Source organism: Porites lutea, chromosome 9, assembly GCF_958299795.1.
Source record: "Porites lutea chromosome 9, jaPorLute2.1, whole genome shotgun sequence".
Taxonomy (NCBI): Eukaryota; Metazoa; Cnidaria; class Anthozoa; order Scleractinia; family Poritidae; genus Porites; species Porites lutea.
The window spans coordinates 5,019,751-5,044,518 of record NC_133209.1 but is presented as its reverse complement, the minus strand read 5'-3'; the positions used below and the strand labels follow the sequence as shown (position 1 = coordinate 5,044,518).

General features: G+C 38.1%; 1 protein-coding gene across 3 annotated transcripts in view; it reads right to left on the bottom strand.

The window, feature by feature from the left end:
- The window catches only part of LOC140947257 (uncharacterized), a 36,293-nt gene that overhangs the window by 9,491 nt on the left and 2,034 nt on the right, over nucleotides 1–24,768 (bottom strand). For 2 of the 3 annotated variants that reach the window (XR_012166946.1, XM_073396309.1), the window contains exons 2-14: nucleotides 15,284–15,342; nucleotides 13,589–14,093; nucleotides 9,142–9,645; nucleotides 8,505–8,737; nucleotides 6,919–7,053; nucleotides 5,268–5,441; nucleotides 5,073–5,147; nucleotides 3,691–3,795; nucleotides 3,281–3,339; nucleotides 2,640–2,755; nucleotides 676–747; nucleotides 460–509; nucleotides 253–363 (exon numbers count right to left, since the gene is read on the bottom strand). Coding sequence is in view for 2 of the 3 variants with exons in the window: in XM_073396309.1 (XP_073252410.1) it covers nucleotides 253–363; nucleotides 460–509; nucleotides 676–747; nucleotides 2,640–2,755; nucleotides 3,281–3,339; nucleotides 3,691–3,795; nucleotides 5,073–5,147; nucleotides 5,268–5,441; nucleotides 6,919–7,053; nucleotides 8,505–8,737; nucleotides 9,142–9,645; nucleotides 13,589–14,078 (2,124 nt within the window). In the remaining variant the exon portion in view is untranslated. Of the gene's footprint in view, nucleotides 1–252; nucleotides 364–459; nucleotides 510–675; nucleotides 748–2,639; nucleotides 2,756–3,280; nucleotides 3,340–3,690; nucleotides 3,796–5,072; nucleotides 5,148–5,267; nucleotides 5,442–6,918; nucleotides 7,054–8,504; nucleotides 8,738–9,141; nucleotides 9,646–13,588; nucleotides 14,094–15,283; nucleotides 15,343–23,501; nucleotides 23,579–24,768 lie in introns of those variants that run through there. The other variant, XM_073396310.1, reaches the window with a different exon arrangement.

Here is a 24,768-nt window from a genome sequence, read left to right as displayed (position 1 = left end):
TTTGAATAATACTATTAAATATTTCTTAGGATTTTAAATGGTGCTATTTTGCTTATATGTATTTCTAAGCTTAAAAGAAATCCCATTTTGCGACCTGAAACCTCTTCAGCAACACTTTCGGTACTTTTCAGTGGTATTACTTGCACGTACAAATGACTTCCTCCTGACAATTTAATCATTATGGACACTCGATGCCTCAAGGGGTTGAGAAGGTTATCGAACCTTTCACGGGAAGTTGCCGGAGTTGCTTACCTTAAACTTAGACAACTCGTGCTCGGAATTTGTTCTTGGATTCTCTTTCATTCGGGCCAAGCTTTCCTTAAAATCTTCACCCTGCCTTGGTTTGTCCTTTAATGTCGATAACTTAGAACAGAAAAAAGAAATTCAGTTTGCAAAATAGTGGAATTAAGTACAATGTAAATCTGATTAGGTCACGACAGAGATGAAATCGTTCCATACCATCTTTTTATTTCTCCTCAGTATAGACCAACGCGATCTTTTCTCGGGGTCTGTAAAATAAAAGAAAATATATATGCAGATCAAGAAAACCGCCAGTTAAATATTGCTTAGAAGAAACGACCCTTTTATTAACGTTAGATTTTGAAATATACAGCTCATAGTACCCCAAGCTACCGGGGCATGTTTAGTACCCGTTTCCTTGACACAGCTTCTTACCTATGCTGTTGAGTGAGGTAGAAGAGCCAGACAGCTCTTTCTTTTCGCGGATAACGCTTAAAGTTTTTGCCTCTATTGAAAAATACAAAGAAAAAAAAGCAAAATTAAATTAAATCAATTATCCTTGGCTAGTGTATTAAATAAAAAAAAAACAGTAATGAAAGTAGATTACTTCAGCTACTCACTCAGCGTATCACGTATGAACAATATGATGTAGTTAAGGTTTGTTGTGCGGTAGATGTCGACCATTGCAAACTTTTCGCTACGATTAAATGTTCTTCCGACCGCCGAATGTTTTTGAGCCTCCGTGATGTATACAAACTATTCAGAGCGGATATCCGGCGAAGGAACCTTAATCGATTGGCCCTCGAGATCTCACGGAATCCGACAGTATCACGTACCTCTATTTTTCAGTTTCAAATCATTAAAAATCCTAGCTATTTTTTCGGCAAAAGGCGGAACCAAGTAAATATGCGGCATATTCTGCTTGAGTTGTGTGTGTAAAGATATTTTATACATTACCTACTATTTTTCAAGGTCTACCAAGGAAGGGACGTGGGTGGAGGGGAGGAAGGGAGAGAGAGAGAATCCCTGTTATGATACCAGAAAAAACTATTTAGCCAAAATCACCACAATTCTTCAAAATGTCCTTCAGCATTAAATTTCACTCTAGGTTAGAGATATCTCACGGTATACCCGTTTTGGATAAGAAAAAACTGTATACCTAAGCTCTTAGTCTCAGCTTGGGTACGTTCTCAAAAAATCTCGCTCAATCTCAACCTCTACCGCTCTCAAGACTCTGGTACTGTAAAAAAGGGTGTATATTTCTGTTGCATTGAAACGTCTGTCGATTTCCGTCGCAAAGACGGGTTGTTTTTGAATAGGTTTTTGTTAGGTAAATATATTTAAAAAGTAAAGCGCCAAAAAAAAAAGGCAAAAAAAAGACAAAGAAAAACGCCCGTGCGTGAGAAAAATCCTAACAGCTGAACGGCTTCTATCCGAGATTTGCTAGAATATTTATCAAGTTGAAGACAGAATCTTCGAGACCTTCCGTGAGATCAATACAGAAAGCCGCAGCTGAAACACATGACAAGAAAACATGGAAAAGGGGTACTTCAGTCGCTCACGAAATAATCCGCTTACCGACTGTTTTTATACCCTCCTAGTTTATTTACACTGGGATCACAAAGAAGAATAAAATAAACTGTGTTGGTATAAAACACAGCTTTGGAGAATCGTCATCGTGATTATCATAGTCATGTTGAAGGGTATTCGGATTTTACATGAACAATACTGAACCATAAAGCTACAATCCAACCTCCCCTACCCTTTGTCTCTTGACAATGGTCAAAGTGCTAATTTACAACAAATTAAAAATCTCTTTTTGTGAAATTCTAAAATATAAATAATACTGTGTAAAGGTTCTTTCAAAGAGATTGAAATTGAATGGTATTACTGTAAGGTAATTTGCTCCACCGATTCAAACGTCGGAATGACCAATCAGTCTCACAATAACTCGGTCTAAGAGTGATTGGTTCTCTCTTGTTACGAACGCAACAAAATATGAACGAAAGAAATAGCCGCATCACAAAGGGGTCTGCATTATAGAGGCAGGGATTGATTTTCATGCAGTTTTATATATCTGGGACCAAGAAAGCCGCTGATGTCAGAGAGATGGCATGTATTGCATGAAATATGATACCTTCAACTTGTCTACAGATCGAGAGTGGTGGAGTCTCAACAGTAATTTCGAATGACTGTGATTGAGGTGCAGTTATGATCTGAATTTATGTCAATTCTTCGGTTCAGTGAAATTTAAAAAAGCTTCTTCTCCCTACCACCATGGTAAAAGTATGGGAAAAAGAAAAAAAGAATTTTTACCATAATATTGAAGATTAGGGAAGCAAGAAAATAGTAATAATAATAATAATAATAATAAGAGAAAACCGCAAGTATTCTTATACCTGTTGGATCTCTCTCGAGCACATGTAGGTCCATTTGATAATGGTCCCCAGGCATGGACACTACAGCGGACCCTCGTCTTGCGCCCAGTGAGCGAGTATGCCCCAAACGGGCTTGACTAAACAGAAACAAAGCAATGAAATTTTTAAGCATGTTTTAATGACTTTAAGTTACTGTTAAGGAAATTGCTTGAGATGGAAGTGAGCTGCCTCGGACCGTCCGCCATTTAAAGTTTTGCGATAATTTGCAGGCTTGCAAAAAGTTAGGACCTCAAAAGGTCTGACAATTTTTTCGCTGCTAAATCTCCTGGCTTTCTCGACAAAACTCCACACTTGACTGTACTTTCGCTAAGGGGTTCGTTCCTTGTTGTTATGATTGTTAGCTTACTGTGCACCCCTGATTAATCCGTCGAGTTTATTCCCTTTCCGGAGCAGATCTCCTGTCCACGGCTTATCCTAGCTTGGCGACATTTTTATCGCACCATAAATTTTCAAATTTGAACAATTCAGACCATTGGGCAACTTTGTAAATTTTGCACGGTTTGTTTGGTAACTGCTTTTTATCCTTATGGAAAAATAAATCAAATGTAGACCCTCACAAACAGCTAAGGAACTGATGAATGCAAAGGTGGAAGACGACTTACTTTTCTTTCTCTGTTAATACATTTTCTGCATCGGTATGTTCTTCGATCTCCCGAGGGCTCTGAAAAAAAGAAGAAGAAGGAAAAAAAACAACAACAACGACAGTTAGGGACGAACCATTAGAAAACTAATCTGGAAGGGGGGGAGACTATATTCGTGCAAGGGAAAATTAAATGAAAAAAATCACGCACGCCTAAAAAATATTCATGCGCTGGCGTAAAAATCATTCATACAAGGGAAATGTTAGAGCGAAAAATTCAAGGAGCTCGAAAATTTTGCACCCTTCCCTTAGCTATAACTTTTCTAATGGTCTGCCCCTTTCCACAGTTGGTTTGAGCCGTATATTTGAGCTGTATTATCTTGACATTCACTCTCATTAAGCGAAAGGATGTTTACTTTTGAAGACAATTACCGGCATTGTTCCTGCTCTGGATCTTTTTCGACGGCTGTTCAAGAATTCTGCGATGTCCGCGGCAAGACTCTCTGCGTTCTCTCGTTCGATATCACCTTCAAATTTCTAGGAACAAATGAGGTTGATTAAAACGTGACGGTTAAAATAAATAACATTGTGTATCCAGGAAGTTGTTAACAACGGAAACCATAATGGCCTGACGAGACAAAAATTGAATCTAATTCCGTAATCCAGCGCATGCGTAGTTCCCGGTAAAATTGTGTAGTAGCACGTCATGGTTAAAACGAAGTTTACTGTTTGGGTGTTGGTGTAAGTTTATGGAGCATAGAAACCAGAGAGTCTAGAGCATCACACATGCACACACTTTATCAAAGAACTTCCAAAAGAAGGCCTTTTTGGCACCAATATAAAAATTACAGTGAAACCTGTATTAAGCAGACACCCTCGGGCAATGCTGTAGTGTCCGCTTAATACATGGTGTCCCCCTAATACAGGTTTAAATAGATAACGTCATATGAGGTGCCAAATGCCATTCAAATGAACAGTGGAAATGTTAAGAATACTCCCGGAGGCTATGACGATAGACGTTTGCTTTAATTTCTTTATCAAAGTGAACCAATTGATCATAGCACCATAAACATGGTTGCAACTCAAATTTGAAGAAATCAGATGAGTGAAACAAGCTGTATACAAACAAAACGAAATAGAAAACAATCCTGTACTGTGAAACTAATCAAAGAAGTTCGTCAAGTCACGTTTTTTAATGTAAAAATCGAAAAATTTGTAGGTGATAATTCGAGGCAATCTTTCGCATTTCTGGTGTCTGGCGTGTTGGGTGGTGGAGTTTAATTTCGAGTGTCCGAATACAGCTTGGCAACAATAGAAATGACCATTTCAAGTATTTTTTAGGTGTCCGCGTCCGTTTAATAAAGGTTTCATTTAAAGTAAATAAGGGAAATAAATTTGGGGACTTCGGCTACTGTCCGCTTAATAGAGGGTGTCCGCTTAATAAAGGTTTCACTGTATAGCAAAACAAATAAAAATAGCATCAATTAGAAGAAAATGATTGTGCTGTGAAGAATTTTGCTGCAGGCAAAATAAATTTTATTAGGTGTAACGTAGAAATATTTTCATATCGCTGATAAGGGTTTATGTCTTCCTCAAAGGGCAAAGAGTACATTCCAACCGAAAGCAAATCTGTCATCTGTTTAGAACTTCGCGTGGCTCGGATGACCACGTAAAATGAAGGTCCCGTTCCCAGTAGGAGGCGTAAAAACAGTGTCCTCAATTACTACTTCCTTTCAAATTCATCGACACTCAAATAAATTGCATTTTATCTGATTTCTTTCGTAATCTTGTCGCACTTGTTAAGTCTGACTCACCAGCGATACTGAAGTTTGGTGGTGCTTCTTGACGTAAATTTCGTCATCATCAATTGACTTTCTCCTAATTCGGCGCTGAAATTGAATAGCAGGATACAAAGGTTGGCCTATTAATTTGTTTCGTATTCAAAGGAAAACGCGATCAATAAAAAAGATCGATTTACAGGAGCTCTGTTATCAGACATGCTACCCTACCGCTGGTGGTGTTTGACTTTCCTCTGTATGCTTGTTTGGTAGGTTTATGTGTAGGTAGTGATCAAAGGATCGAATCGGCAGTGAAACCGTGTGTGCCAGTTTTCGTCTCGCTTGTGGGCTGCCAGCTGGACTCGGTTGGGGACTGGGGGAAGGGTGAACACCAGACAAGGTCGCCTGAAAGAAAGTGTATTAAAAGATGACGTAAGACAGGAAATGACCAAGTACCGTATAGCTACCGCTTATAAACCCTCGGCTCATAGATCTTCGTAAGGCGTCGTAGGAAGGTTCATAAACGGAGGGGCTTATACATTTCCCTAAGGGGTTTTAGGAGGGCTTCTAAAGGAGGGTGTTATATCCAAGGGGCTTATATATCTCCCTAAGGGGTTTAGGAGGACTTCTAAAAGGAGGGGCTTATACATCTCCCTAAGGGTTTTTAGGAGGGCTTCTAACAGGAGGGGCTTATACAGTTCCCTAGGGGGTTTTAGGAGGGCTTCTAAAAGGAGGGGCTTATAGCCAGAAATAGAAAAAGCGCTTCGAGACAAGCTATAGCAGTTTTGCATTTACTGTTTTTACGTTAAGCTTGAAAACGTCATAATACTGAATTTATTTTACTAATAGCTAGAGGGGAGCTTATATCGCAGGGGGGAGGGGGGGGGGTTATAACTGGGTGGACTTATAAGCGACAGTTTTCGGTATCGTAATGATACACCAAGAAAACAGTGACTATTTCGCTAGGCTTAGCCACAAGTTGCCGATGAATCCCAAAAAAGTTGCTATTTTTTCCAAAAAGTTGCCGAAAAGTTGCCAAAATTTTTTTCGGGTGTTAAAGATTAAAAAATCGCACATTGCTTCTTATCAAAACTTTATTTGTCAAAGTCCAATGATAATATCAGAGGTTCTTTCCATTTCACTTGATCAACAAATAGTCTATCAGAATGATATGAACAAAACATGGTAATTGTCCGCCATTTTGAAAAACGTGCAACGTGATACCGCTGACCTCGTGATAAGGCATCACAAAAATCAACCCATGAAGGGGGGGGGGGGGGGGCCTTAGGCCCTAATTATTGTATTTTAGAATAAATTGAATAAATGTCTATCGAAAACTGACCAATGTGGCTCAAAACGTGAAGAAAGTGGCTTCAAAGAACCTCAAAAAGCGCAAAGTTGCCGAAAATTCTAAAAGTTGCCAAAATTCTAAAAAGTTGCCGAAAATCTCAAAAGTTGCCGAAAAGTTGCCGAGCAACTTGTGGCTAAGCCTATATTTCGCCAATGGGATTTTATTCTATTTAAGAAACACAAGGTTACCATGTTTACGAGTGTTTGGAAAGAGAGTCTGAGTGTGTGGTGCTAGCTTGCGACGTTTTTTTATGAGAATTCCAGTGCCTTTTAAGGCACTTGAATGGGAAATTTAAAAATTTCCCATTCAATACCCCGTCACTTCAACGTTAAATGACAGATTGTGTACACCGCAATCCGCTGTAACTATTGCAAGCAGGTAAACAGCTCATTTTCTAAGTACAAGTACGAGGACTGTAAACGTTTTTTATGCGAAAATATAAAAATGATCTTTATGATAAGCAATTATAACCAAGATTACAATCTGCAAATCATCTTCGTGTAAATGACCCCAGTGTAACCGTTTTTTTACCTGATGTCTGACGGCCATGACAGCGGCCAGTGTAAGAGGTGATGAGCGCGGTGACTTCTGGGGAGTCTGGCTTTCGTCATTTGTTAGAGAGGAAACTGGGGAAGAGGAACTTGACTCTTGATCTTCTTGGGAATGCTATGGAAGATAGAAGCGAAATACGTCAGTTGAAAAGTGTGTTCATCGTGGAAAAAGAAAGGATTGATGATAGTAACCGTTTCTAGAGCGGAAAAATAAGAGGCAGGGTGGCCGAGTCATAAGAGGGCTGCTTAAGTAAAAGTATCCCCAGCTTAAGTCCTCCTGCACTATGACGTTTGTTTCACGGAATTCCCAAGAAATTTCTGCTCACGTTTGCGAGTAGACAGCTCTGCAGACGGAAAACAGGAACCTATAAGTCTTGATAATTAGAAGCTGTCTTTCCCGTCTCAAGACTGCGGAACACCAGAATACTGGAACACGGAATTACCGAGACACAGGAAAATCGGTGCCCACTTTGTTCCGTGTTTTTTTGCCTAGTCCTTAGGCTTATTAGAAGTTAATCACCGCGTGTTCAAATAGATTTCTTGACTTTTCTTGAACATAGATCGAGTAAAAGTCAACATCGCTACTAATTGCTATCAGATAAAAGTCTAGTATAAAAGTCTAGTTCGCCCAATATTGGAATACTCTTCAGTAGTATGAGACCCTTACACAAAGCTAAACATTGACAAAATAGAAATGGTGCAAAGACGATCTGCCCGCTTCGTGACAGTGTCATCATAATCGTACAGCAAATGTCACTGATATGATTAATAATCTAGGGTAGGATTCCTTGGAATGATGTACATGCTTCATAATGGTCTTGTTGAAATAGATAAAAACAAGTATCTGATTTCAGAATCTCACGTGCGCACAAAGTCGTCAGTTACTTAATTTGGCATATGAAGTCAGTGTTTCGTCCTCTACAAACTACCAAAAATTCTCATTCTTTCCAAGAACTATAAAAGGATGGAACAGCCTGCTGCAAAACATGGTTGAGTTACCATCACTGGCCCCTTTCAACGCCCGGTTGGCTAAACATTTTTGAAACCGACAAATAACTTATTTTATTATATAGATACTGATGAAATACCAGGATTTTTCCCTTTACTAAAAAATCATATCTTCATCGCGCGCAGTGAAGATACTATTTTTATCTTTCACGTGTGAGGATATTGGTGTCGCCATGGTTACTAACATGATTATCCAATTACAAGAGAGCTTTATTAGAATTTTGACTTTTTGGAACAGAAATATAAGTATTATTGTCTTTATTTCTCCTTTATAACTTTATATCCGAGTTTCATAACATTTTTGTGACAGACATTTTGCGATAGGTGACCACTTTAATTGCTCTATTTTGCTGTTTCGAAAAAAAGTTGTGTTTTATGTAGGGATTTCATCAGTATCTACAAAATAAACAGAACATTACATGGCCGCTTGGGGATACGAATGTTATCTTCTCGTGCTTAAAGCATCTCTCACTCGTTCGATTCGCTCACTCGTGAGAGACACTTTCAGAGGGTGGTCTGCCTGTGGACTCACGTCTTTAGAAATACGGATGTTCTTACCCTTGAGGAAGGAGACTGGGACCTGGAACTTTCTCCACTTTCAATATGCTCATCATCTGGCGATATGGTCACCTCGGGGACTGGTGTCAACTCGACGTCATGGAACGATGAAGGCCTGGAGCGAGATATAAAGTCAGTTGAGAAGGGGTTGTTTCCGTCTGACACTCGTCTCTTTGAAGCTCCATCTTTCTGAGAACTGTTCTGTTTATCTCTCGAACTTGCTCCGCATCCATCTGCAATTGTAAGAGTAACATCCTCATTAGAAGCTCTTTCTCTCTTAAAAAGTATCCCCCCCCCCCCAACGCCGCTAGGGCGATTCGTACCTAGCCTGCAGAACAGGAGTTATTTCTTCACTTTTTTTTCAGGCGATTGAAGGACAGGGCGAAGCAAGTAAAGAGCGCCATACACGCGCGACGAGATTTTTGCACCTGCCTTCGCTCGCTTGAAAAAAGGCGAAAAAACAATTCCTATTTTGCAGGCTACTTCGTACCGCTAGTAGCCAGCTCCTATAAGAAAGCTCTTCATTTGGATTCCCGGTGTACCGCGGATTGTGCGCGTAGCTATTGTTTTTCTATAACGCAGGAGGTGTGTCAGCGTTTCCGCACCGTTACTTGGAGAGTGACTTGAACTGACTTACCTAACAAACTCGGCGAACTCGATGCTCGATGTAGTTCATTAACGCCTAAGTTATCAGCTATAGTTAAATCAGTCCAGTATCTCCGAGTGTCACTGAATTTTCGCCTCTCTTGGACACTCTGACTTTGAATAGCTATGAGCTGATTTTGTAGAAACTGCACTTTCGTCGCGTCCGTAAGGTTGGTGTCTTGAAACACCTCACAATTATTATCGTCCGTTTCGGTGTCCGACAAGTTGCTCGGACTTCCACTCGATTCCTCTTTCACATCAAAACCCGCCAAGTCATCCGTTGATGTCGATTTATCCTCTGTTCTTGTTCTAGTGACATTCTCGGTCGATGTAGAGACGTTCTTTGTGGAAATCCCAACTGAGCAATTTGGCGTTTGATTCCAGTCTCTTTCTGCAGACTCGTTGCCGCCGCTGTACTCGTCGTCGCCCTTTGATAAAGGACTCTTTGAATGTGCTCCGATATCTGTGTCTCTTGGGTGTTCACTGTGATCTGAATCTAACAGTGTTTTAAAATAAATAAAGTCAGTGTGGTCGGTGACAATGGTGGAACAAAAAAGCACAAAAAACGTTCTAAATTCAATCATTGACAAGGTCAAAGTTGTAGCAGGGGGATCGATGCTACGAACGAATGTTTCCAAATACATCAGAAGTGTCTCAAATGGGTTTCTCTACAATTATTCATTGGACTGTTTGGTTAATCTGGAGCTGCCCTGAAATAAAAAAAACTGGAATACTTGTTGAGTTTTTTCCAATAGATTTTGTCAAAATCTTTTAGAAACAGCTGAAAACGTTTGCACTTTACGGTTTATAAAGTGTGCGACTTTTGCAGGCTTGGTTTGTTGCTAAAAAATTAGAACCTAATAACGTGGCAGTTCTAGTTTATTGATTCCAACGTATTATACAATTGAAGCGCTTTGATTTTTTTCTGAAGTAAATCTTTTCAAAGAAGACCATCTGAGGAAAGTAAAATGGAGTTGCTTGTACTGGTTTATGGGCTATGGGCGTACGAGCATAAGTAACGGACCAGCGACTTCTCAAATTGAAATAGGAAAACAATGTCATCTAACCAAGGTGACCATAAACAAATGAACAAATAATAATAAAACAAAAACGCTTTTTATCAAGGATCGTGACCGGAATACTTATGTAAATACGTTACCAATAAATAGAAAATAAGAAACGCCGCGTTAAGTTGTGAGAGCAGTGTTTGCAAAAGTTGTTAACTGACCGTAAAGTCTGTATCTTTAAGTTGCGTAGCTGGTCTTTGTTGAAGGACAATAACTCCCTTACGTAGATTTTCCTGTGGTATTTTTCTTAGTGGCAGCCCTGTTGATGTCCGTGTAACTCTGCACGTTGTATGAACTTCAGTTTTTTGAATACTCTTTCTCGACATTAAAGTAATCCTTTAAAAGTCATGAGATTGAGACTTTGTCGATTTCAGTAAATTCCCTCTATTTATAATCAGTTAATATGTAACTCGGCCACTTATCCGCGGTACTTCAAGCGTTCTTTTTTTTATTCCGTCACCGTTCAGTGGCTGTTTGCTGCCGGGTTTTCTAAAAAGGGAACTTGAACAACATGATTATTACTGTTACTGACGATAAATTTCCGCTTTTTCTCTGAAAAACGACCGCTCCAAGATAACATACTTCGATGCTTTTTCTTTTCGGAAAGGCAGTTCAGTGACATTGTCAAGAGATAAGCCAATGGAAATGCTTCAGAAAAAGTCGAGTTTTGACAACTTCAGTGCGCGCACACTTTGAGTATGGCGTACAGACTTCAGCAGTCTCTTTTCATATACAAAGCTGTTAAGTATGAAGAATCATTGAAAATGCAATTTTCGCCATGATTTTTTTTTGGAATACCATTTCAACGTTATTTTACTTTCATTGTAAATCTGCTTCCATCGTTTGTTAAAATCAATGAGATTCTGAAAATCGTATTAAGGTAGGACGTCTATGAGAAGTCGACGATAGCTTTAAGTTTAAAAAACCTTACAAAAAAGTAAAAATAGCTGAACACAAAGATACTTGGCTTGTCAGATGCTCGAAGGAAACCTATCCACGCAAAGATGAAACAGTTTTTCATTTACCTTTCATTAAAGGTGTAGAAAGTCCAGCTTTGTCAGCGGGTTTCGTAGCAGTCGTAAGATAGATGTAATGAACTCCCTTGACATTTTGAAGCATAAAAGCTCGAAGCCTTGGTTTTTCTACTCCAGAATACATCGCCTTATGAGGTAGGACCATTACGTTATCGTCGAAAGGTTCACCAATTTCGCGCACGTCTGCGCTCAAGAACTGTTAATGAATATTTTATGAGGACTTAAGGAACAATAGGCTACTAACTCATGATCCATAGCAATCATACCATCCAGCTTATTTCTATTCTATGAGAAATTGAGCCTTTATAGAAATGTCCGGTTTTTTAAGTTTACACTTGTATGAATGACTTGATCTTTTGCACATAATCATTTTTAATTTCAATGGCTAAAGAACTTAATCAATGCCGTTTTATGAAATTGACAGGGGAAAATGACGCAAGTGATGCTTTCCAGGGACCTTTTAAGCTCCGTTCACAAAAAGATTGTTTTCAGAGGATTTAGTCTGGTTCAATAGCTTTGTATGTTAGCATGTCAGGTACTGAAAAAAACAAACTCACGTCCAAACATCGCTTGATAATTGCAGTGAATAACACTAACATTGCAAGCTGGCTTCAATCGAACGATGCTTTGAAAAAATGGCTTTTAACAACTATCTACATCAAAAAACAAGGCGAAATTTGAGGAATAGAGTGACAGAAAAAAGTACAAAAGAGTGCAAATACTTAAACATTTCTTCAAGTGTTATGCAACATTTTACTCGAATAAAGTAGTTAATCTGCTGGCGTAACATTCATAGAGTCGGTTGCAGTATCGCGGGTAATTTGACAGCGTCAAAATGTTCTAGAAGGGTAAATTTGCCTCACAAATTCAGTGATCTTTTATGCGTAACAAATGACTGACAGGAATTACATTTCCTCGTAGTATGTCGCGGTTCGTGTTAAATCCGCGGGAGGTCTCCGATAAATCAAGAACAGACTCTCACAAGTTCCCACTAATTGTGACAATATTCAAAAAAGACAAAAAATGCCAAGAATGTTTGGGGCTTATAAAATTGAAAAACAAAAACAAAAATAAACAGGAAAATAACACAATCATTTATAACTCCTTTGAGTATTTTGCTTTTCGACAAGAAAGGACAAGGCGTAACTAAATCTTAATAGACCGAAGCAGTACAACTCGTAAAATTTGCATCGGGACAGATTCTGTTAAATCTATAATAAAAGCTTCTGATAAAAGTCCTGGCATAAGCAACAGTGTCTCTTTTCGGTTTCCATATTTAAAGGTTCTATCTTCGAAATTTATCATTGGCTTTTTTGTCCAAGCAAAGATCAAGAATTTAGAGAAAAACTAAAGTGTTAAATTCGCCCAAGAGCCATAATGGGAACACCTGCAGAAAATCAAGAGTCATAATGTCCGATGTTTTCTTTTTTCCCTTGAGCTATGCTGTTCAATGGTACTATTCGTTTTCTAGTAACTCTGGATATAAAATTTGGGCTTTTTCTAAACATTATTTTGGATCTTGGAAAGAGTTTGGTTTGAAGAAAACAGTTCAGTTTTTAGATCACTGTATTTAAAATTTAGGCGACGGCACAAAGCCTTCGGGCCAAAGCCGAAATGCTCAGCCAATAACGATATGATATAAGCAGGTGTTCCTGAAAAAGTTACTACGAACAAGTTATGTATCTGAATGACTATATTACAAGATTTGAAAGAATTTATATTCTAATTTTCAGAAACATTTGCCCCGTGTACGACTTTGTTTGGTGGCTAAATGTGTCCCATAACATAATTGGAAGGAAAACTAAAGGTTACCACTGGAGAATGAAAAAGCTGAAAATATTCTTACACGAAGTGATCATGGTGTAGGATGTATTAGGTTACTGTGATCCGTATACGAGAGCAAAAACGTTCTCGCCGAAAAAGAAAACACCGGAATTTGCATAACAATTTGTTATTATCATGCAATTTACAGTTAAACAAACGTGACTACAACCAATTTCCGATGTAAGCAAAATAAAGGATGGTTAACAATGTTGTAAGTTTTGCAAATAAATTTACTTTATAGAAAGACGAAATAGACCTGGCAAGTGTTCAATTGCCGTTTGCACATCATTAGAAAGGCCCCGCTTTGAAATAGGTCACATGTATACAATGAATGGTATTCATGATCAGCTCTTGTACCTACCTTCAAAGGGTCTTCAATGACTTTGTTTGCCAAATAAATGATGATACAACTTTTCCATAAACAATATGAAAGAACGAGCGTCATTCGTGCTAAATTATTGTTTAATAGAATGGGTATTTTACCAAGTGAAACGAAATTAACTTAAGTCCATACCTGTTAGTTCATCGTCATAAAATCCCAGCAAAGTTCGTTCATATTTCCTCAAGTTCAGCTTAAGTTGTCGGTTTTCCTTTGCCAGCCTTTTAAACGTCTTCAGCGCTTTCATTTCTCTTTGAAGAGCATTTTGTAAACGTTCTCGCAGTATCTTGTTCTCTGCCTTAAGTATGTGATAACGTTCGCTAAGATGGGAGGTCTCTGGGACAACACGCAATATGTCCTGCAAATTTGACTGGGTCTCTGGGCGTGTTATGGTATTCATATTTTCGTCGGAAAAAAGGCAAACGCCATTATCCAACTTTCCGTACGTTAAATCATCATTAAATACACTTTCCTCGTACAAGCTTTGATCGTTGCTTCCTGCTCGTTTTGAAGTCTTCGAATTTGGCACGTATTCTCGAGTTCTTCGTTTTCGTAACGGCGGTGAGTGACCGGCTTGGACACGCTCAGCGAAGGCTGTTCTCACCATCTCGCGCTCGGAAGACATCTTTTGCCAAAAGACCTGAAAAATCAGATAATTTAGGTTAACTTTGTAGTTAATCAAAAAATTACCATAATATAATTTTGCATCGGTTTATTCCTAAAGCGATTGTGCGGAATTAATTGTAAAAGTTTATCCGCTTGCAATTAGTCAGATTAGTTTCCATTACAGTATTTTCCTGCTTTGCATGGTCACTGTACTTCGACTATTTTAGTGCAGGGAATTTCTATAGACTACCGAGAGCTGGTAAATAAGGACTTTTCGTCAAACTATACTTTCATTCAGGAGTCTGATTAGTTGATCCTTTCTTGTGAAATCTAGTCTACAAGATGTAATTGAACGAATTCTCCTCAATAATATGGTGAGTGAGTTTAAATATTTCAGAAGTGTGCGTTTACCTACTATTTCACATTCAAATCCAAACGATTAGTTAGCTTCAAGCACTCGTCTTTGCAGCAGATTACAAGCTCTGCCGTTTGACCTTTGGGGCTCGATCGGCTCCATTTTCGTTTCCTTGATGTAATAGCAACACAATGCTTTTGTAATTAGATGTCTTTTGAAACTTAAAATATGCAGGGGAAAGAAAGATTGAGGGCCCATTGTCGTCGTTTTTTCTTTGCAATTGAGACAAACAACTCACAGCACACTGACGGCAATTCACAACTTTTTATTTACGGCCATGCACTGACGTTCTTAGATGACTACTTTCATGACTGCCAATCTCTGAAGAGGGTTACCGGAACAGTTTATTTTGATTTGCAGTTCTTCTATTCCGTTCATCAATTTTCAGAGATGAATATTAACGTCTAAAAGACTCCGACGGTTTATTAATCTAGCCAGTCTCTTGGGGCCCGTAGAAGTCTTTGTCCGTAAGTCGCGATTGTTAATTTACACTCTGAACTGTTTCTCGCAAATCTATTGGTCCGAATGAGTTATCGCGTTTAAATTTTCTTTGTTTGACAAGGGTCAAGTTGAACATATAACATGAAAAGTGGTAAGTAAACCAGCCCGTGCCGGCCCTGAATGGTATCGCACACATCGAGCAGGAATTTTTGCATGGATCAGTTGGTTTTGTCTATCCTATCATTCACATGTCCCGATGCGTTTCATAATAGATATTGTTTGTTTTGAATGTACCTGACCCAAAACACCGGCGAAGCCTTGGGCCAACGTTGACTCAAAATTTCATCAAAACAAGACAGACTTCATACCTTTTCTGTTGCGGTTCTCAAATGTGAACATGGACAGCTTCAAGGCCGATTACTTACACCTGTAAACAAAAAAAGACATGGCCTTATTGTTGAATTATAATACAGCTCAGTCTACCAGACAAAACTAAAACTGAGAACTGAAAACTGAAAACTTACTCGCGTAGCGTCTTGTTAAGATCCCAAAACTATATCATTGGGGTGAAGTACTTAGTTTCGCTCTCTAGCTTGCCGCGGGACTGCTTTCGCCTAACTCTCGTACTTGTACGTAGTATCCCTCCGCAAAACTCTCCAGGTGGCAAGAATCAACTTTGCACTTGGTCTGAAAACACTTTAGTAAGCCTTAACATAGCTAAAGCCGTGTAACTATGTTTCAAGAGGCTGATATCCCTAAGTTTAAGTGGAATTTAGGGCTCGGCTTAGGTAAGAGGCCACACAAGTCACTAACTACAAAGAAAGTGATGAATGAACTAGAAAAACAAACATAAAATTACAGCGAATTAAACCATTCCTTTTCGTATGTGTAAACTTAAAAGGTAAATAAGCGATTACGCCTCCTTAAATTCCACAGATTTTATGACAAGCCTGCGAAATACGCAAGATTTGCAAAGTACAGACTGGCGACTTCAATTTTTAAATGGACTTTTCAGAAGCATTGTTTTTCGGAAAGAAGGCAAAGTAATGTTTAATCGAAGACTTCAGCTACTTAAGGCTGAACTATGATTTAAGTGATTCAATTCACTGTTGACATATTTTGAAAGGAGAGGAGTTAGTTGATCTTTCTTGATTGAAGTGTCACCCTTTGTGCTTCTGTTCCTTTGACAAGTTGTTGAGCTTGTTGAGCTGTGCGTCGGTGCATAAAAGCCGAACATATTAAATCGTGCACATAACAAAGGAAAGTCAACAAAGCAACAATATCGCTGTTTTATTCCTCGCTTATGTGGTTGAAATGAGTTTTTCTCGAAAAGATGTAAAATGGATTTCTTTTTCGAGTGAAAGCAATAAGGAAGAAATTTGCTACAGCAAATATTCCAAGCCATTGGCATCACTGAGCTTTTCGGTTGTTGTCTCAGTATTTATAAAGAGGCGGAAGGAATGTTATAGCGTGGTATATATGATCCCGCGTTGTGTAAAAAGAATCTCCGTCAATTTATCGTGATCTTCAGTGCTCTGAAACAATATCGTAATGGAACCTTAGTGTTCTTGGTCAGCGGACGGTCTCGAAGAGAAAGAGACTGAATTCCTTATCGTGATTGTTTTTGGGCAGAATATCACTTTCAATGCAACTCAGTAATACAGTGGTTTATTTAAAAGTTGTCAAACAGTGAAACTGTATTGAACTACTTGCTTGCGGAGTTTTCAGGCTTAAAAATGAATGAAAAAAGCTTAAATGGAACGCATTTCTGTTATGACTATCCTTTGGATCGAGAAACTGGTCTGCCTGTGCACAGATAACATGTCAAGACTGGTGGTGTTACCAGTTCATATGAAACCACCAAAGAAAGTTCTTTCAATTATTTTATCACTGCAGCAAGCCGGTAAGACAACGAAACAGCCCCCGGGGTAAGAATCGCGAGAACTTTAAATTGATCTTTTAGTGCCTCCAATATCCCGCGCTTACGCACCGGAAAAGGATAGTTAAAATTAGCGTCCGATCTCTTTAAGACTTCTGTTCTCCTTCTACCTAGGAAACTGAGTTTTTCTAGTTCGAAACTACCAAAGCAAATTAAGTCAAGTGTCTGATAATGCCACCGTTGACGACGTTGTAACGACAAGATTGAAGTCAACTTACCTCTTTCGATTTCTATCTAGCCCTGACTCCACGGTTAATAGAAAGGTTCTGTGCAGTTAACTTATTATCGTTTATTACCGTTCGATATCCTTTTGCCATGGCTAACAAGCAGAACTGTACGTCATCCTAAAGGAGTTTAATGCCTTAACCGGCCGTTTGCGTGTACAAGATCACGCGCAACACAAAATTAACCGTAGCAATGCTAGAAACAAGAGGATTATGAAACCCCTTCTGACTCACGCTAGATGACGTGTGAGTTTGATATCAACTCCACGTTCCGTAAAGAATGAAGTCCTGTGTATGTAGTATCAATGTAGTTTAATTGCTCTGGTAAACAATATGGCGGGAAAGGAAGTTCGAAACCTGATGAGATTTGGTTGTGTTGCCGGTGGGAAAATAGAAAAAATTGATTAAAAATTAATCAACCCGGTTTCGAAACTGTTAATGAATACAGCAGAATCTATAAAAAAAAATTGTTTGACTAGTTTCAATTTGTCAAAAAATATGAATGGAAAATAAATGACCAGTTGCGAAAAAGAGTTGTAAAGTATATTAAACCGACCGGCCTTAACTATGTCAATAAGTAACAGGCGGGAAAAGAAGTGAATGTAATCTGCCAGAACTTACAGAAATTACAAAGTTCACCGTACGCAGCTCAAAACGGCACAATAGTCTGCAGACTCCCGGCTGATAATCAGGGTACTTTGTCTTGAAACAGTTTAACAGGAATGTTGTAAAGCAAGACCGCCGGAATTATTGGTCGTTTATTTATCGACGTTCTTGTTTGTTCAAGTTTTAATAAGATCTGAAAGGGATGTATCGCTGCAGGAGACCGATCATTTTTCGTTTAATCAATTTACCTTTTCTAACTTTGTTTGTCACGGCCATTTTGGCTGTGCCGCTGATGTACATGTGTTCTATGTTAGGAGCGAGAGAAGTAGATTTCAAACTGAAAAGCGTAATATTGCCAAAGCAAATAGAAATTTCCCTGTTCATGTACTATTGTAACCCGGGAAAAAGACTTGTCGACTCAGTAGTTGACTTGGCAACATTTCATCTTGATAGCAAAACGTCGGATTCTTACCTCTCTTGTTTCCATATTCGGTCAGAAAAGGATGATGCGATTTTCAATCATGTTAAGGAGATAGATTTTCGTATTTCATTTCCTTTTCAGATGTAAAAAATACATAAATACAAGCAAATGTTTGTCTAACACCAGCTTCTCTAGTAATTGATTCGGTAATTATTGCTTTTTATTGTGCAGGCTAGCGTGCCTTAAGCAAACTCAATTATTAGACGATTTGAAAACGAGCATAGAATCACAATTAACATACAAAACTGTAAAACTACTCAAAAGGAAACCAATACAGGCTTGGAAAACTAGTTGGAAGGAGTTCCGATGCGGTATTGACTTTTAAGAATTTAAGGCCAACTGATAATCAGTTTTTTTGGAAGATAGCGCTATCATCTGCGTGATTCCGCTACTCAAGAATGCAAAGTAACAAGTAAATTAAATTCGGTTATTTTAACAACCGATGGTATTGCAAATACTGTTTCTCCATGCAAAATTCAATGAAATATCTTTAATATCGAGTCTTTTTTGGCTGAAATATTTCTTAAGGTTGGGCGATTTAAAACTTGTAAAAGTAAACACATTGGATGATTAAAGAACAATTAGCACGATAGTTTTCATCTACCAAGCAGGGTTCATGAGTGTATTACAGTATGAACTTAATAACTTGTCAGTCTTAAGTTTCATAAACAGAGTTTCCTTTATTTACGTATTTAACCTTGAAGAATGTTATTTCACGCAGATAATTTCATCTCTAACACAATTCATGCACTAGTTAATCGAAATTATAACCTTATCAACTTAATAACCCTATCATACCATCGAAAATTAATTTAATTTTTCAACTAAATGGTTCTGATGTTTGGATTTTTGGGCGGGGTTCCATTAACAAGCAGCATTGAGTTTTGTGATTATACTGAGCAATTTCCGTTGAAAACGGAACCGGTAATTATATAGTTAATGACATTATCAAAGATAACAAGAACGATTAAAAAACTATTACAAGAAGCATGGAGTTATGAATCAACCAACCTAAAAAGAAGAAAGAGAAACAATGAAGAAATAAACCGGCGGCAATTTTGTTAACCAATGCAACGGGGCGGAAACGTAAGACTCTCCGCTAGTTTCAAATAACCACAAGGGATATCTTGGTCATACTTTGCATGAACTTCACTTACTTGGCACAACGCTAGCTAACCGTTATGTAGTTCATGATAAAGGATTCAGGTACAATAACCGGGCATTAATCTGCCAAAGATTGCAGTAAAGTTTTGTTTTTTCTTAAATCCCTATCAAATCCGTTACCCTTTAATTTTATCCAATAGTGAGATAGAGTAAGAAAATGAAGGACCGGGCTTCTTGAACAACTCTTAATCCGAGGACGTTACAGGTAGCTTCATAACGAGAAATTTGTTTTAGGATCAGACATGAATTTAATCTCGTAATGTGTGATGGTCGGCTAAGATTTCGTGATGTGAAACTCAATTTCTGACTTAGTACTTACTTAAGTTTGTTTGTATACCATTATAAAATAATGAAATGTGCACGGAACTAGCAACCAGGCCTGCGAGATGACATTTACCTTTTGCGTGACTTTTCCACATGGAAAGAAAAAAGAAAAAAGATTGGAAAGTTACTTTTTCAAACAGAATTGGATGATTCGAAGTTATCCCGGGGAAGTTATGCAGTTCTGAACCTCAGCTTGAAATACTTTCAATTTAAAGCGAAAAAAATCAAAACTTGACTCGTATAGTTGGCTCAAAGTAAGCTTGGACGTGCCTGCTACACAACGCTCGTAGGTGAGACTTCGAAAAGAAATCACAAGTTGTTCGGAAAGAGAACAGAAAGTTTCCAGGTGGTGTGGTCTATTTCTACATCTGTTATCGCTTCTCTTTATCACACATTTTGCACACTCCGCCTTAAGCTCATAGATGGATCGATACCGGCAGCCCCCCTGTTGCACTTGTAAGCTTTACGGCCAAGCTTACTGTTAACATATAATGTGCAGACGAAACATACCGTTCATCTAATGTTGTTCTCTCATCTGCGACATTCATGTGAGTTGCTTGTCTCTTAATAAGAGATGTAGTAAAACTTGAGGTTTGACCAAGTTACTGAGACTAGTAAGTTATTATAATTGTGTATAATAGTTATTTCACATACATTACTGTTGAGGTAATCCTTAGTCGGTTTTCGTGATAAGATATACCTCCTTGAAGAGAGAATAGAAAACAGTATTTTTTTTTTCCAGTAAGTCAAAATTGGTAGAAAACCACAAAAATAATGTTAGCACCAGTTCTGGTCGGGGGAAAATCTGACCTGTATGTTTTGTTTCTTTTTTAGTAACTGGACGCAAACTGGTGCAGTGAAAAAATTACTGGCCGTAAGAATGCATTTTATGAGACTTAATCGTGTTTATTTAACCTCACTCAATTGTATTTGTCAAATGTTGACAAAATTTTCCTGGAATGCAGAACTGTACCCAAGTTTGAAAAGGAAACTGAATTCGTCGGCGCGTGTTCTCGATTATATCCATAAAACGTCAGATAAGGTCGTTTCACGTTGTGGTCGTACAGTGGACGTTAAAGAAATGTGCCAAGAAGTGTGATGCGAGTTCAAAGTTGTTGGTTTGCACGTAAAACCTAATTGAACTGCTCGTTCGTCGTCGCCATGGTTGCCTAGCCGGTCACAAAGGGATTGCGATGGAGTCACCAAACTATACTTTTGATATCCATGAAAAACCATCTATTCTTTAGTTTCAATTTCTGTATCTCAAAGTGTCACGTTTGAAGTCACTGATAGATAGTCAGTTTGTATTTTTAACCTTGTACCTGAATTAAGTCGAAAAAACAAACCTACCTGACTGCGATGACACCAAAACGTGGCCTTTGAAGAAGGACTTCAATTAAGAAAAATCAAGTGTCTCAAGAGAATAGAGTTTATTTTTCCCGCGAAATGAATCAAATTCTATTCCACATTATTTGCCAGTTTTTTTTAGTAAAGAGCGGCATAAAGTATCTCTTTTTCTCCATTTATATCCCACCAAACATAAATCATACTGACATGTTATTCTTAATCGTTTTTATAAGCGACATTTCTGCTCGCTAAAACTGCATCCCCTTCAAACCTCATAAATTGGTCAAACAAAGCTCCATGGAGCATTATAAATAATCTTATGATGAAAAAGATATTTATGTCTCTCATCATGTAAAAGTCAGAAGTGTGATGACTTGAAAACGACAGACACTAGCAAGGTGAAACAATTCTTTTTGAAAGTAACACTGGTGAGACTTTAGATTTAGCATTTATATTAAATTTCCACTTCAGTCTCGCCGGGTATTGTAAATACAACAACGGAACTTAATATGATATGAATTCTGTTTCTTACCTTCAAACAATACTGAATTTTCCGAGGGCCTCACGTTCGATGCTGTAAAATCAGTTTCAATTGCCAGATACTTTACTAATTGAAAATACTCTTGATGTTTTGGTCAGCGAGCCATTTCCCAAATTTACATTTATTCCGACGCGTGGCTTTTAATTCATAATTCATAAGTAGCACATAAACATGTTACTACAAGGTTCTAGAGGCTGGCATCTGAACACTATATTCAAACAGGTCACGCGAAACCTGGCTCTTGGTAGATATTTCAATTCTAACTGCTGCAAAGAAACGTTCGGCCACGCGTCGAGTATTATCCTGTTATCAGTTTTGGAAACTTAGTATTTGAATGGTTTTCTTAACTTTCACAAATTTGGCTACAGAAAGATCACACGACATAATTATTCCACCCAAATTTTAGATATAAATTAATGTTTAATTACCGAGAAAAAAGGGGAGAAATTGTTTCATCGCTATGAAGTGACATTGATCGCACTTATTTGACTGGTTGACAAAACTTAAGCCGGCTATTAGGGTACGTACTTTAGGAAGCGGACTATAAAGTGTTTGATTTTCGAAATTAATTATTTCTTGACAGGTTAACAACCCAGGTTATGTTTACAAAACAGTAAAGTCTTTGTCACGTACCAGCCTGTTTTGATAATTCCCCGCTAATTGAAGCGAAGCCAAAAATCAAGCTTCACATTTCGCTGAATAATTCAATTTGTTTCGTTTGTGATCCAGTTGCTTCATTTTCAAAGTCAATGACTCACTTGACTGAAGCCTCAGTTAAAAAGGGGCATTTTTCGACGTCAATATTTACTTCCGCCGGTGAAACAGAAGAAGCTATTGTTAGCATAATTTAACATATATTTTCAAGTCTTATAATAATATTAGCTACCACTTTACAGTTTTATACTTTTACAAAAACAACTGAAAATTCCTTCCCTATAACCGATGAACCTACCATAATGGACTTTAAGAAAGTCTACCTGGAGAATTTTGACAAAATTTATTCATATTTCTTAAAATTATTTTTAATGCCAATACGGTTTGTTTCTAGCCTTTTCTAATGAAAAAGAAAGTCTGCAGGTGCTATATTTACCATTTGCACGGGAACTCAAAACCGGATAGTTCGGTGATAATGCGGATGGAACGACTCATCACAATGGAAAATTACCGGGATGAAATTAACACCTTCCGAGGTTTTAAGCACCGGCCAAACGGTTGCATTATTTTTGCCGGGTGCAAACAAAGCAAACTTCTTCTCGGTCAACAAAAACAACACCAAAAAAGAACTTGGCCCATGTCCAGCCATCTTGACACGTTTGGTTACTAACGCACATAATAAGTTGTTGTTTAAAGACTAGCAAAGACAAATTAACGCTTTGTGCACGACGAGGTAGGGAGTCAGTTTCCTTGATAAGGAGAGTTGACTGACGTGACCAGTTTACGCACCGGGCGAAGCCTGGGAAGGAGACCACTGATACTTTTTTACGCACGGATGAAGAGATTATTACGTGCAGATTACAGCCTACGTATACTAAATGAACTTCTATAAATCTGAACATTTCCGCATTATCTTTAAAGTTTTTTTAGTGCACTGTTGCGAAAATGGCAATAGTAGTTAAAGTTAATTAAAGACGATGTAGAAAATGCATCGATTTATTGGTAAGGATTAGTTTCACCACACTGTTTTTGGTTTGCATTTTTGAATGAGACTATCAAGTGGCATACATTATGAGCAGAAATACTGTAAACACAAAACAAACAAAGATTTCCTAAATAATTCGGAAAAAAACCATTCAGCAAAAAGTGTTATTTTGTCTGAAACGATCCTGTATGAGAAGGATCCATAATAAACGCATAGAAATGCGTGGCTAAGCAGATGACTAATACGTGTGTTAAGTTGATTCCTGGTTGCGCTGAGATAGGATAAGAAAACCAAAGCGCTAAAATAGTTTAAAATACGTACCTTTCCTGTGGTGATTATCATAAAACCGGCGTCATGTAGATCCATTGATTAACAGGGTGATTTAAAGCGACGAAATAAGCATACTGACAAACGCTTTGCCTTCGCGTGTTTTGAGACAAACTTAAAAACCCAGACGGAAACAGTAAAGCATCTTAGGTAATGAAAGCTGCTGTGGTAAAACATATTCACGTATAATTTGTCGACTGTGACATCAAAGCACTCAGAAAGAGGAAACTGTGAAGAAACGGCAATATCGGGTCATTTGGACTAAGGCATACTCTTTATTCCAAAATGGTAGCAATATTACTTTTCTTTTATATTTATATAATTGGCTATCTTTGCCTCAATTGTATCTGCAGAAGAAAACCTTCAGCTAATGAAACGGGACACTGGGGACAATTATTGTGAAAAAGAAAGGAATAACGGATATGCTGCCATTTATGAAGAACGTTTAATTTGTTTCGTCGAAAAAACATAGTTTTGTTTGTTAATGCGATGAACGTCATTATGAGTTGAGTATTTTAGGTGTTTTTACCTTATCTCCCACGCATCAAATCGCCGAGTTTCGTCTTCCCACTCCAAATTTTTCTTAAAAGAAAGCGAGCTAGCAATACCTAGAATCTTTTACGCGTATAGAAGTCTCTCGATCCATCATTAAAGGTCATTTTACAGTTGGTCATTGGTCATTTTACAGTTACGGATGGAAGCGAGGCTGACGCTGACCTTGTTTTGATACAAACCTTCCTGCTTTATCATGTAAATCAAGTTATTCTTATGCTAACAAGTATTTTTCAAGGACAATTTCCATAACAAAGCAAGGAAGGTTTGTATGAGGTCACCGTCAGCCTCACATTCACTTCAAGGCTAGGGTACTAAGTCCATAACTGTAAAATCGTCTATTAACATTTCCGTGCAGAAAGGGCTGTGTCATGTTAAAAAAGTATATTTAAACACAGAACATGTAAAAGTGTATCTAGTAATCCCCAGACACCTTCCTAGTTTTTCGGCACTCGGCCTGAGATTTGCAAAATGATCGGTATATAATCGGAAAACTTCGGCAAATACCGGGAAATGTCCGGTATATCTGAAACGTTCGTCTAGTATCACCGAGTGCAATTTGATGTATTATTCTAATGTTAAGGGAAAAGTGAAACACGTAGAACTGAGGAGAAAAACTGGCCAACTGTGAAATGTTCAAGTTACGGTATTTAAAAACTTCGTCCAGAATCTGACTGAGTATAGTTGGTAGCATCGTTGTGTCGGAGTA